Source organism: Etheostoma spectabile, chromosome 19 (genome assembly GCF_008692095.1).
Source record: "Etheostoma spectabile isolate EspeVRDwgs_2016 chromosome 19, UIUC_Espe_1.0, whole genome shotgun sequence".
Taxonomy (NCBI): Eukaryota; Metazoa; Chordata; class Actinopteri; order Perciformes; family Percidae; genus Etheostoma; species Etheostoma spectabile.
In genome coordinates, this window is record NC_045751.1 from 17955497 (window position 1) to 17967776 (window position 12280).

The 12280-nt window shown below is 41.6% G+C and overlaps 1 protein-coding gene across 6 annotated transcripts in view; it reads right to left on the reverse strand.

Annotated features, from left to right (window-relative positions):
- nrxn2b (neurexin 2b) overlaps nucleotides 1-12280 on the reverse strand; it is a 743906-nt gene that overhangs the window by 388492 nt on the left and 343134 nt on the right. For all 6 annotated transcript variants that reach the window (XM_032544413.1, XM_032544414.1, XM_032544412.1 and 3 more), the window contains 2 exons: nucleotides 4457-4895; nucleotides 1880-2263 (listed from right to left, as the gene is read on the reverse strand). In XM_032544413.1, coding sequence (XP_032400304.1) covers nucleotides 1880-2263; nucleotides 4457-4895 — 823 coding nt within the window. The remainder of the gene's footprint in view (nucleotides 1-1879; nucleotides 2264-4456; nucleotides 4896-12280) is intronic.

A 12280-nucleotide genomic window follows, 5' to 3' on the forward strand; every position in this document is an offset into this window, starting at 1 on the left:
ATATATATATATATATATGTGTGTGTGTGTGTGTGTGTGTGTGTAAAACATTTAACCATTTACCTTAGCCTTACATGCGATACTTCTTTCTGTCTCTGCCTTGTAACCGTTTCAAATATAACCAAATTCCCTATTTGTCAAAATAAAAGTGATTTGGATCTACAACATTAGATCAAGGGAACGTTCAGTGATGATCAAAAGTGAAAACCTATAGCAATTAAAAGATAATATCAAACATTTCAGCACTTCTAAAACACATGCAAGGGTTAAAGATTTGATCACAGCATGTTCACTACACCCCTAAGCTTTTGTCTCTTTTTTGTGTTTTTTAAATTGCATCTTCATTAGTGTGCCATGTCAATTTCATTGTTTTCATTTGTGTCACGCTAATGTTTAGTGAGTGCAGAATATGCTCAAGACTTCTTACATCCACTTTACATTTTGAATGAAATGAAAACATTTTTCATAACTAAGAAAGGAAGCCACCAGAAATATTCATAACAAATCCAATGACAGACTGTCCTCAAGCTGACAGAAATGTCAAAAACAACAAGTGCAGCTGGTTTCCGTTCTCACACTAGACACGACCGTGGTTAATCTCTCTAGAATCAGCCTTGCCATAAACAGGCTTCTGTGTGGAGTGACAGTTCCCTGAGTACTGCTCTTATTTTGCAGTGCGGGCCAATATGCGTCACCATAGGCTAACATGAGTCACTGCCATAAGGTAAATGAAACGTTTAAACTTTCGAAAATGATGCTAAAATATCGAGAAAAATCATGTAAAAAGCAGTGATGTTTAAAAAATGTACAACATAGATTTGCACATGCTGGACCAATAAAGGAATCTATAGTGCACAAAAAATATTCATAATCATTCCAATGCCAGTTCAAAACAACAGCAACACTATTAGTTGTTTGTGGCTTGGAGGTACCATGTAATATGCCCTGGGATTTCTCCCTCTAGTCAACATTACTCTTAGTCTTTACACTCTGTTAATCTATGCTCTCAGTCTACTGACACAGAGTAATATATGGCTGGTACTTCTCTGCAATAACACAAATATCCACTGGATGGCAAAAGAGCCTCACTAAAACCACGTCTGTCATCTGAGCACATGCCAAAACTGTCTAAATATCACCCTTCAAAATAAAGACATTTCCTCCTCTACCTCCACTATTCTGATTTGAATCCAATCTCGCCTTCCCTCATTACCCTCCTTGTCCCTCAAAATCCAATACTGCCATGGCTTACTCACCCCCCCGGATGTGAAAAGACAAACCGTGAAGGTAGATGCCCGCAGCTAATTGAAGGAATCAGATGTATGGGGTGCTATTTGACTAGCTCACCACCCCTCCCCCACCCTCCCCTCGCTGTGCGCGTATGGGCAACCTGCGTTTGCGTGACTGACACAGATGGCGGCGGTAGGCATGGCTGCTCTGTCACACAACTGCCGGCCTCTCAGGGATGCAGCCTCCACTCCCCCCCTCCCAGCCAGTGGGCCAGGATGCAACCGAGCCTCGGTCCCACACATGGCTCCCTGTGGAGCTCTTACTCTTACTATGCAGCAGCTGCTTGGTTGTGTGAAACACAAAGCAACATGCTGTTGAAAGGCTCCTCCCACGCTTGTTTTCAATTTCACATTAAAGATCATTTAACATTCTCATTGTTTCATTTGTTGACCATTAGTATTTTCTGCTTCACCGTAAGAAAGGTCAATGTGTTGTTTGGGATGATACAGTGAATTGTAATATTGTATTATTTTCTGAATTGTGCACAACACATTTGTGTAATATTAAAAACCAGATGCATGCATTGTCTTCAAGTCTTGGTCCCTTCACCCGTAGAGATAAAAATTCCCTTCAATGTCAGCCTCCTTACCTATCTCACAGTTGGTACCCAGGTATCCGGTGCCGATGCAATCACATATGTAGCGGTTCCAGCCCTCTTTGCACAGACCTGCGTTGCCACAGGGGGCGCTGCTGCACCTCTTCTGCAGCTCACGGGTGCAGAAGCTGCTGACACCGAACGCACTCTGGATCTCAGCCAGGCGGCGGACATCGCGGCTCTTGCCATCAATGAAGAGGTCACGGACACAGCCCACATAGCCATAGTTAAGCAGAGCCGTCCACACCTCTGGCGGCAGGATGAGGTCCGACTTAGACTCGGGCAGCCCGCCTAGGTACATATCACTGTCTAGATCCAGGATTTCACTGCCCTCTGGGGAGCTGAAGGGCATGCTGCGGCTGTTAACTGAGATAGATCCTAAAGACAGATACACAAACAAGTTATCAGTTAAATATTAAAATATTTCTGATCCAGAGGTAAACATATACATCTAGCTACGTAAATACATATGGTGTGCAACTCGTGTGTTTGTTTGCATGTGTCAGAGCACGCATGTTGTATTTAGTGATAGATTGAAAGTGTGTTTTAATGACCCAAAGAAGAAGTCGTCTCTGGTCTGGATAGGTGTGTGAGTGGGTGACTGAGTGGGCAAGCGGCAAATGGTTGGGTGGGAGGAGAAGTAAGTGGATAATTGAGGGACAAGGGAGCACAGACAGAGGGACATACAAGAGACAGGAAGAATAGATGACAGTATGAGTGTGTGTGTGTGTGTGTGTGTGTGTGTGTGTGTGTGTGTGTGTGTGTGGGAGTGTGTTTCTAATGTGTCTGTAATAGGCTAAATGGAGGAGAAGGGAAGCAGAATGCAGCAGGGAGTGGGTGAAACAAAAGGCCCTCTATCTTTCTGTGATTAACGACTCCGTCTTAATTTTCTATTAAAAGCCAATTACAGCAGGAGCAGCAGTGAGATCACATGCATGCGTGTAAACACAAACACACACACACACACCCACACACCCACACACACCCACACACACACACACACACACACACACACACACACACACACACGTTATAAGATGCCATTAGGGGGAGATATAATGTTCAAGGTGCTTGCCCACCTACAGCTCATTCATCAGACACCAGACACTCAAGCATGCAGATGCTCCTGTTTGTGCCCACCAGCAGGACACATCCAGTAAACTCTTACACTCTCTTGCTTAAAGAAGCTACAAAATACAATGACAGTTTTAATAAATTAAATTATGGTTTTGTAAAATAGTGTGGAGCTAGTAACGAATGTCTATCCTCAAGTGTATAGCTGCATAACAGAGCCATTGCGTGCTTAGTCAGGGCTGTGAGTTCTGTAGAGCTATGTCTTGCTATTTTCTTTGCATTTTCACTAGTCTACATGCAAGAAAATGACACAAAGGATATTTTTGTTGAGACGTTGTTAAACTGTAGACAGAACCGCCAGAACACATGATCACAGGATAGGGTGAATTTAAAAATAAATCTTCATGGATGATGATGATACCACCCCAAAGTACTATTTTCTACAGTCAAAATTAAGTCAAATTTTTTTCTTGATGGTGGAAGTATCAACTCTGTTAAAAGAAGTCAACAAGTCCTACGGGTTGTTATAATTTTTTGACATGCTGCTAATTGTGAAGATGTTGAATGTTTCATAGTTAAATGGAGAGTAAAATAGTGTTACATAAATCTGATTGATGTGATAATTAGAACTCTACTGGCTATAAAATGTGAATGATGAATGTAAATAAATCCATCCAAAAAACAGTTTGCAAATGCACAGTCAAATTCTAGATCAGCTGTCAGTTTTGAAAGTGCGTTTTCACACATGTAGTATGTTTGCTTTGGTCGGTTGTTAAGTTTGTAAACTTGGAGCTGTTTCCCCTTGGGTGGTTTTCGTTTTCTACCTGGAAAAATCCAAGTGTACCAAAATGTTTCACTACAAATCAGGCAAGAATGTTCACTCCTCTTATTGGTTTAAATGTGTCTGGGGCGGGAGCAAGAAAGTAAATACAGGAAGCAGGTCCTGTGTTCTGGACTAGAGCATATATCTTCCATCTCCATGGTAAAACCAAACGTTGTTTCCTGAGCAACCTTACTATGTCTGCACTGCTCCCCGAGACTTCGCTCTGCTCTGACGGCGTCTGTCTCCAACTTTAACGGTGGCTGGTTTGACCATGGAGATGCGAGTGAAGGACTACGAGCTTGACTGCTGTTTCTGTGAGAGAAACTTTGCAGGTGCTACAGTTTCATGATCTGCCACATTGCAGATTGCAAACCACACCTAACTACAGGAGACATTAGCAAAGACTTGCTGAGTAGGCTATATGTAGTTGGTGCGATTCGAGTACAGATCACGATCTCACCACAAACAAAACGCTACAGGGTTAGACTAAAAGCGTACCGAGACCACCTCATCAAGGATTTCTCATTATGCTTGTTTGGTCCGCTTTTGGTGCGCACCCCAGTGCGACTGACGCATTCGTACCTGTCAGCAGGGCAAACAAACTCTAGTGCAATTCAACCAAACTAAATGAGGCATGTGTGAAAGCGCCCTTAAAAGTTGAAAGTACTCCTCACCTTTCCTCCCTTCCCTCTGGAAATCCACATGGCACCATTCCCCATCATTGACCTTCTTGTTGCTGGCCTTCAGCTTTGTTTTCCCAGAGCCCATATCGATCAGCAGGTACAAATACCCCTCCAGCAGCTCCATGGCAAAGTAATCAGTCTTCAGCTCCCTACCAGGCTTCTGTTCTTTGGGACCCTGAGGACGGCCATGGCTGAACAGCAGGAGTCCGCTGGGCTCCGTAGTGCGGAAGTCGAAGGAGATAGATCCCGTCTTCTTGGTGTTCCACTTGGGCAGGGAGATGTAGGACTCTGGGGTCTCAAAGGTGACGGGGTCCAGGGCCGCCACGTCCTCGCAGCGAAACACCAAGTCACCATTCAGGGTGATTTTAGGGTCGCGCTCGATGGCCAGCCGTGACAGCTCCAGCTTAAAGTCGTTGTTCTTATACACCACCTGGAGAGCAGAGAGGACAGTGAGTGGTTACAAAGTTATATTTCTTTATAAAACATTGTTGACGTGTGATTTCCGATTCAAAAATAGCATCTAGAATTAATTAATATTTTAAAATGGCCTAAAAACTAAATGAAGCTGCAGCAGAAAAGAACACCCTGTCCATAATCCTGCAGACACATCCTAATTGTTCAAATATATTTCAAGTGTCAGTTATAGTGGCTACTGGAATATCTTGTCAGCACAGGGAAATGACGAATCAAAACCTGAATGAAATACATGGCTTTCTCTTGAACGACAGTGTGAAAACCAACATTGATAACATCACCCTGATCCCTCTAACCAAGAAATGAGCACATTCAAGTACAAAGACACTTAATGTGTCTTATATTTAAAAAAAAAAAAAGGCACGCAACAAAAACCAAGCAAATGCAGTGGTATAACAATAAAGATAAGGAATAAAAAAAAAACATACACACACCCAATACCTACACTCACACCAACACTTTTCATAAGCCGGATTAAACAGGACGATTTTGAGCTTAGCTTTAAATGTAGATACAGTTTTTTAAACATCGCAGCTCATCATCATCATCTTATTCTGGATTAGACTATTTTGACAACGTTTCATTTCTGGGATTGTTCAAGTGTTGGTGAAGGTTTCGCCGGATGCCCCTCATTTTTGGCTGGATAACCATGTCATGCCATAGTCATGTCATGCCATAGTCATAGTCATGTTTAGTTTTCTTTGTGTTGGCCTTTTAAACTCCGGTGGATTTCTGAGGACTATGGTTAACTGCTCCTCAGATCTCTGCAGGGTAAATCCAGACAGCTAGCTAGACTATCTGTCAAATCTGAGTTTTCTGTTCCTGTCCCTCCCAGAATGTTGTATGGACCAGAAGGCTTTTTGTCTTTCAGTTCAATTCAATTTAATTTATAGTATCAATTCATAACAAGAGTTATCTCGAGACACTTTACAAATAGAGTAGGTCTAGCCCGCACTCTCTTGTTGTATGCAAGACTTATTCTGGATGCAACGACAGCCTGAGAGGTCAGACACATACTGGGGAGCTGAAACATTTAGTGCCTTTAAAACCAGCAGAAGGATGTTGATTGAGATTACTCATTTTCTATGATTTGGAAAGGCAATCCTTCACCCTTTTATCGTTTGCAAACACTGAGCAAGCACTTAGCGCCATTGAGATGTCCAGGGCATGCTTCCATTGACGTCTGTGTGTGTGTTGGGGTTGTGCAGGTGCACAGCATGCTCAGTGCATCAAACTCAGTTTACCGCCGTAAAGAGTCCTAACTCTTAATCAAATCCATATGGCATACAAACTATGTGTTGTACAAAGAGCTGCAGCTCAGATATGTCAATATACTGCATATAAATTGGGGAAAAAAAATACTTAAAAGGCTCCAGGGCATGCTCAGACACAGGGAAAAGTGAATGTTGCCTGCGGCCTTAATGTAAATGTCTCTGACAGCCTTTGAGCTGGAACAATAGAACCATATTTCATCAAAGTGTGTGTCTATAGCTCACTATATGCACTCATAAAGGATTAAGTGCTAAAGGCAAAGTAAATTATCCTTGTCTTCCGTTGTTTCAGTTCTCTTTTTATTTGTTAAACGCTCTGTAGACAGTGTTTTGCGAGGCCGTCCTCATGGTAATACTGTGAAGCAGCTGAGGTTTTTGCCCCTGTGTGTGTGTGTGTGTGTGTGTGTGTGTGTGTTTTCTCTCCTGATTCTAATGCTCTTCACACTCTCTCATACACCCACACATAACTTCCTGACAGGCAATAGGAATAGTTTTTTTTCTCTATCTTTGTTTTCTCTTGCAGTCACAGCTACTAAGTTAAGAAGATTGTTCTGTTATTGTAAAGTGTCAGGTTTGATCCCGGCAGCAGACGTATTCTGTTGAATTGTAAAGACACAGACAAGACAAGGCTCCCTGCTCATTGTGTTTAACGCTTGAACTGCAATAGCCCACAACACTGAATATCGTAATTAGGAAAATTCAAATTATTCCTTAATTGTTTTTGCAATTGTTTCCCTCCTGCCCTGACTTTTTCTAAATACCTATTCTACACATGGCTTTCTTGTCATAATGATAGGTTTTCGGTGTTTTTCACAAAAACACCCCCCATTTGTTGCCAGAAACAGCAACAATTAACATACTCTCCTCCGTAGCTGAGTTGACTTACAGCGCATTGAGACAATGAATAGAACATTGAAACTTATTTACACACCAATTTTCACTCACATTCACTTATAATCACACTAAAGTATGTAGGCCAACAGCATTCGTCCTGTTATACTCTATGTGTGAAATATCAGAAATCAAAGCGAAACTAATTACTTCTTAAGTTGTGTCCCGACACAGGAGTCCTGTTTACACACTATACGCTATAATAATATCAGGTATGTTAATTATGTTCTTCTTTTGAATAAAACACTAATGTTTCCAAATGGTATTACTTTCATAGGTTGGTGTGGATGTGCGCAATGAGATGGCAAGCTGTGTGTTCAACTGTTGAACCTGAAGACGAACTGCGGACGGGAGATGGAGAGATGAATATAACTAGACAAAATGTGATAATGTAATCATTTGCACCGTGTTTACCATTTAGTTTACTTGACAAATTGAAAATGTTGAAATTGATGACAATGTTTCAGCGTTTGTTTCTTGCCTTTTATGTATTAGGCTGCAGGTTATACACACACAAACAAATAAATTTGTTTTTTTCCCATCAAAGTAGATTTATTTGCGGGAGTTGCTCAGAGAAACGTTAGAGATTTAGTGTTGACTGAAATGAACGACAAGCAGTGCAAATGAAATGACCGGACCCTTACTGCATCAGCTGACTGCTCATTTTACTGTACACTGCAACACCCCTTTTTGGGGGTTCAAGCTGTTTGATAAGCGATCTGGCTGTGAATATGGTGTGGGGGCTGCATATGTCCTAGCTTCTATAGAGATTAACGCAGAACTACAGAGATGAAGAGGTTAATGGCCCATCAGCGATAAGAAAATGATACAGCTCTTGGCGGTTATAGCATTGATTTGCGGTGCTAGTGTTAACACTATTTCTTTAGCGCCATGTCAGTGGTTTTCTGTGCGTTTGCTTGTTAACTTCAAACTCGGAACTGACATTATTACACCATATGGTCTTATATTAAATTCCTACCTTCAGAGCCAATGATATCCATTCATTTTAGTAGACTATGAAAATCAACTTAAGATTTGAAAACCTAATTGAGATAACATTGAACATAAACTTCCCAAATCTTTTTGTCAGGATTCAATTTTAAAAGAGTGACATTAGGCGCAACCCAGATATCTGGATCCACCAATAGAATACTGATTATCAGCTCCATCGTGCTTCTTTAAGAACAAAAAAGTTAGATAAATTAGTTGCCAACTTCTGCCTAGAATGAATGAATGAATGCTGAATCCTCACCTGTGTATTAAGTCACCATTTGCTTTTTTTTATTTTTTTGAATTGGCCTGTTTTCGCATTTGCACCACTGAGATCTTGTGCAATGCCATTCACTGTATTGGTTTTTGATCTAATTTCACCAGACTGCTGCTGTCATTCCTCACTGTCTTTCATGCTATCTCTTTCAAAACGCCCTCCAATCTTACCTATTTTTTCACATGCATGCCATGCAAACACACTCACTCACTCTCTCTCTCTTTCTCTCTCTCTATATATATCTGTCAAACAACACACCTAAACACAGGAACACAGATAGCAGTATGCCGGGTTATTTTTGAACCTAAGCCTCCTTTGGTTATCTCCTTCTTTGGACACGCTGCCACATGCACTGTACACCTACTAATGTCATCTTTAGCAAAATTAGTCCTGGTAATTAGTCACGATAATGCTAAACCTTGCAGCTAATAAGGCATGCTCTCTTCTAGCTTAAGGTGTTAGAAAAAGAGAGGGGTAAGTAAAAGCAAGAAAAGGGAGTGGGAGGGGGAGAACATTTATTTAATTTGATTTATTTTGAGGCATTTATTTTTGTTTATCTATGCTGCTCTGTTTTTTAACAAAAATATGCAGCCAGGGGATATGCTTTTTACAACGGATCATCCAGCATGTAGGGGAAAGATGAGACAAAAAATAAAACTGGCAACATGCTCCACCAGATGACTCTCAGGCCAGATAGTATCTACAATGTGGCCTAGAACAAGTCCAAGTCTAAGCTAGTGTTGGGTGGCTACAATGAAGAATTTGCATGTTCTTTTTCTACTTTTTTTGCATCAAAGGGTTAAGAAGTAAACCTTGTTCCCGTTTCATCTCGGGACGCATCGGCTATCAATCTGACGACTTCCTCTTCTGTGCGCCGGGTCCCATTGGCAACTTTAGACTCGAGACAGGAGTTTGAGTTGAGAGACGATGTCTTTATAAATAGATTTATGCATATCAATGCAGATACATTAAAAGCTAAACCGTCGTCAGACGTTAGTCCATGGGCTCCCAGATTGCATTTCATTTAAAAAAAAAAAAATCGCCTCTTTTGCTCTCTACACGGACTGTTTATCTGTATGCAAATACATCCCGCTCAAAAGTAATTGGTCAATACTGCTCGGACTACAAAGGGACAACAAAAGTATACCATAATGCGTTACGTAGCAACAACCTTGTCCCGTTTCCTTAAGATTCAGCATTCATATGCAAATATCTTTTTATAGAGATCAGTTCCCGGTCAATACAACCTCAACAACCGGTTTTGCCGGACAAACAGGAGCAAATGAAAGGGGATGTCAATAAATCCATCAAACACTTCCAGATCAACTATTCACTTGTCAATCAATGGCCAAGTTAATTTGAAATGTAGTGGGTGTCCTTGAGAGGTCAATTGCTAATCATGTAGTTTAAGTCAAAGTGTTTCCTAATACTTGGGTCGATGACAACACTGATGATTGCCGGGCTTCCATTATAATTACTGGCTTACCTAGAAGACATCACCAACATCCAGAGAAGGACTCCACATAAATATAAAGATTATAATTCAGCGATGATACTTATAGACTGGTCATGAGCGAATGAGCTTTTTGATCTGTATGAGCTTTCTTATTGCATTACCCTCACAACTCACAGACCTAAAAGGTCATCTGTGGACAAAAGACAACCCATTGTAAGACAAATGGCTGATTAAGGACTAGGGGCTGACATATATACATGCAGCTGTAGCAAAAGCTGCATCCGACAGCACAAAAAGTCTTTCAACATAGTAATCAACACCAAATAATGCATGCTTCTTAGTTGAGCATGTGCTCAAACTAGTTGATTAGGCAGAGATGGGACATCCCAAACACAATGACAGATTTATCATGCCAGCTTTCAATATGTCAAGACTTCTAATGTCGGAGGGATTTTGTGCCTTCCAGCGTGTCACAAATCAGAGCCAACATGAAGACAGGCAACCAGAATTAGCTTGTGGTAATATCAGCTGGGACTGGCTTTTGATAGTACATGATCTGCAGCAAGAGCAGAATTGGTGGTACATATAGTAACCATGTTTGTTATTACTGGGCTAGCTAATATCATCTTTGAACCTCTAATCTTTTCACATTACCAGCTTCTTTTTTAGGTTGGATCCAAGCAGCTTGTGGGCCATAATCCAGCTTGTTGTTCAGCGTTGTCAATTTAACAAGGGCAAGAAGTTTGTGACAAAAGTATTTTCATTTGTCATTTAAATCTTTCACTGTGTCTCAGCAAAAGTATACCAATGTAAAAGAAGAGTAGCCTGGGATACACAAGAAACAAAAAGCAGAATGCAAAAGAAGGTGGAATACAAGAGAGGTGTTCAGCAGTAAAGAAGGAAGGAGAATATGGCAGTGAATAACAACAACAATGATAACAGGAAGACGGGCAATGCGTGAGAGACAGAGCAATGCGTGAGAGCACCACAGTGTGTGAGGCATGCAGGGCCCACTCTGAATGGTGGATCAAATAAGATGGGCTTTTGTAGAGCAAAGGACCCAGACGATCTGTGCTCAGCCAGGGGCACATTCTGTATAAATGCATGTGCTAACTCAACATCTAGACCATATGCCTTTCTTTTTATGTTGTCCAATCCTTCAGTGTGTATGGCTGTAATTTGTGCTCTTCAATATTAAGAGGGCAGGTCGGAACAGCTCAACTGGCGAGCCAAATCGTCCGCTGCAGAGAAGTTTGCCAGCTTTGTACACTAATTAAAAGGTCTTGAAAACTTTAAAATATTGAGTAGTTAATAATGTCCAGCAACACAGTTTCTGTCCCCTATCTTGACTTAATGATTACTTCTCTTCTGAATTTATTGACTTGGGTAGCAGAGCCACAGAGGGTTTCTGAGTTGGATTAACTTCAGTGATCTCACTGAAATCAGAATTTGTGTGGCCCCAACATGGACGGTGATTGGGCCAAAGCCTTCCTCAGGGGTGACTCCATTGATTTGTTTTGTCATTGAGAAACTCTGCAAATCTAACATCCTGCAGGTCAGTAGTCCAAAAATAATATTTTTTTCCTGATGTAAACCTGGGGTAGTGTGTTTGACAAGCCAAAATATATCACAGTGTTGCAGTTTCTTTTTTTATATATTATTCAAATTTAGTTGCTTTTACTGACAGTTTGTGGTGCACTTACAGCCTGACTGTACGTTGCATAGAATGCCGTTGCCTTAGTGATAAGGAAGCACCACTGGTAAAGGGCATAGGGCTTTGCCGCAGCACCCTTCCAACTACAAAGTCTCAAATTAATGTTTACTCGTGGTAGGTGGAAAACTCCAGAGATTTTATCCTGCTACAGAGGTGAGATGAGGAGGAAGTTGCAGACGAAAATAGAGAGAGCATTGATATGAAGTTAGGAGGGCAGGACTGGAGAGGTGGTGAAAGAAAGTGAGGGCAAGGAGGAGGTTCAGAGCATTCATCCAGTGCATGGAATCAGTCAAAGAAATCAATTTTTAATTTGGCCGTTAGGATGGCAAAGCTGGTGTGCCAACATCGCTACTATGGACTTAATTACACTAAAGTGCCCCGCAAAAAAAAGGGAAGATGAGAGGAAGAGAGAGGTGGAGGAAGTGATGAGAGAGGTGGGAAGAGGGGGAGAGAGAGAAGCTGAGATGGAGGGAGGAGTGTGAAATGTGTGATACCAAGGTCACTGTGTGTGAGAGAGCTGGAGAGGCGGAGGTTGAGGGGGAGAGACGGATGGCGACGTGCAAACGAAGAGAGGAATCTGAGAAAACAAGGCTAGGGGGCTGAGAGCAGAGATACCTGATTTCACACCCCACCAATCTGACTGGGGGCCTAGAAAAAACACACACACACACACCCACCCACACACACCATCACAAAATGTATGATCATAGCATGTGGGTGACTTTGAACACACACACACACA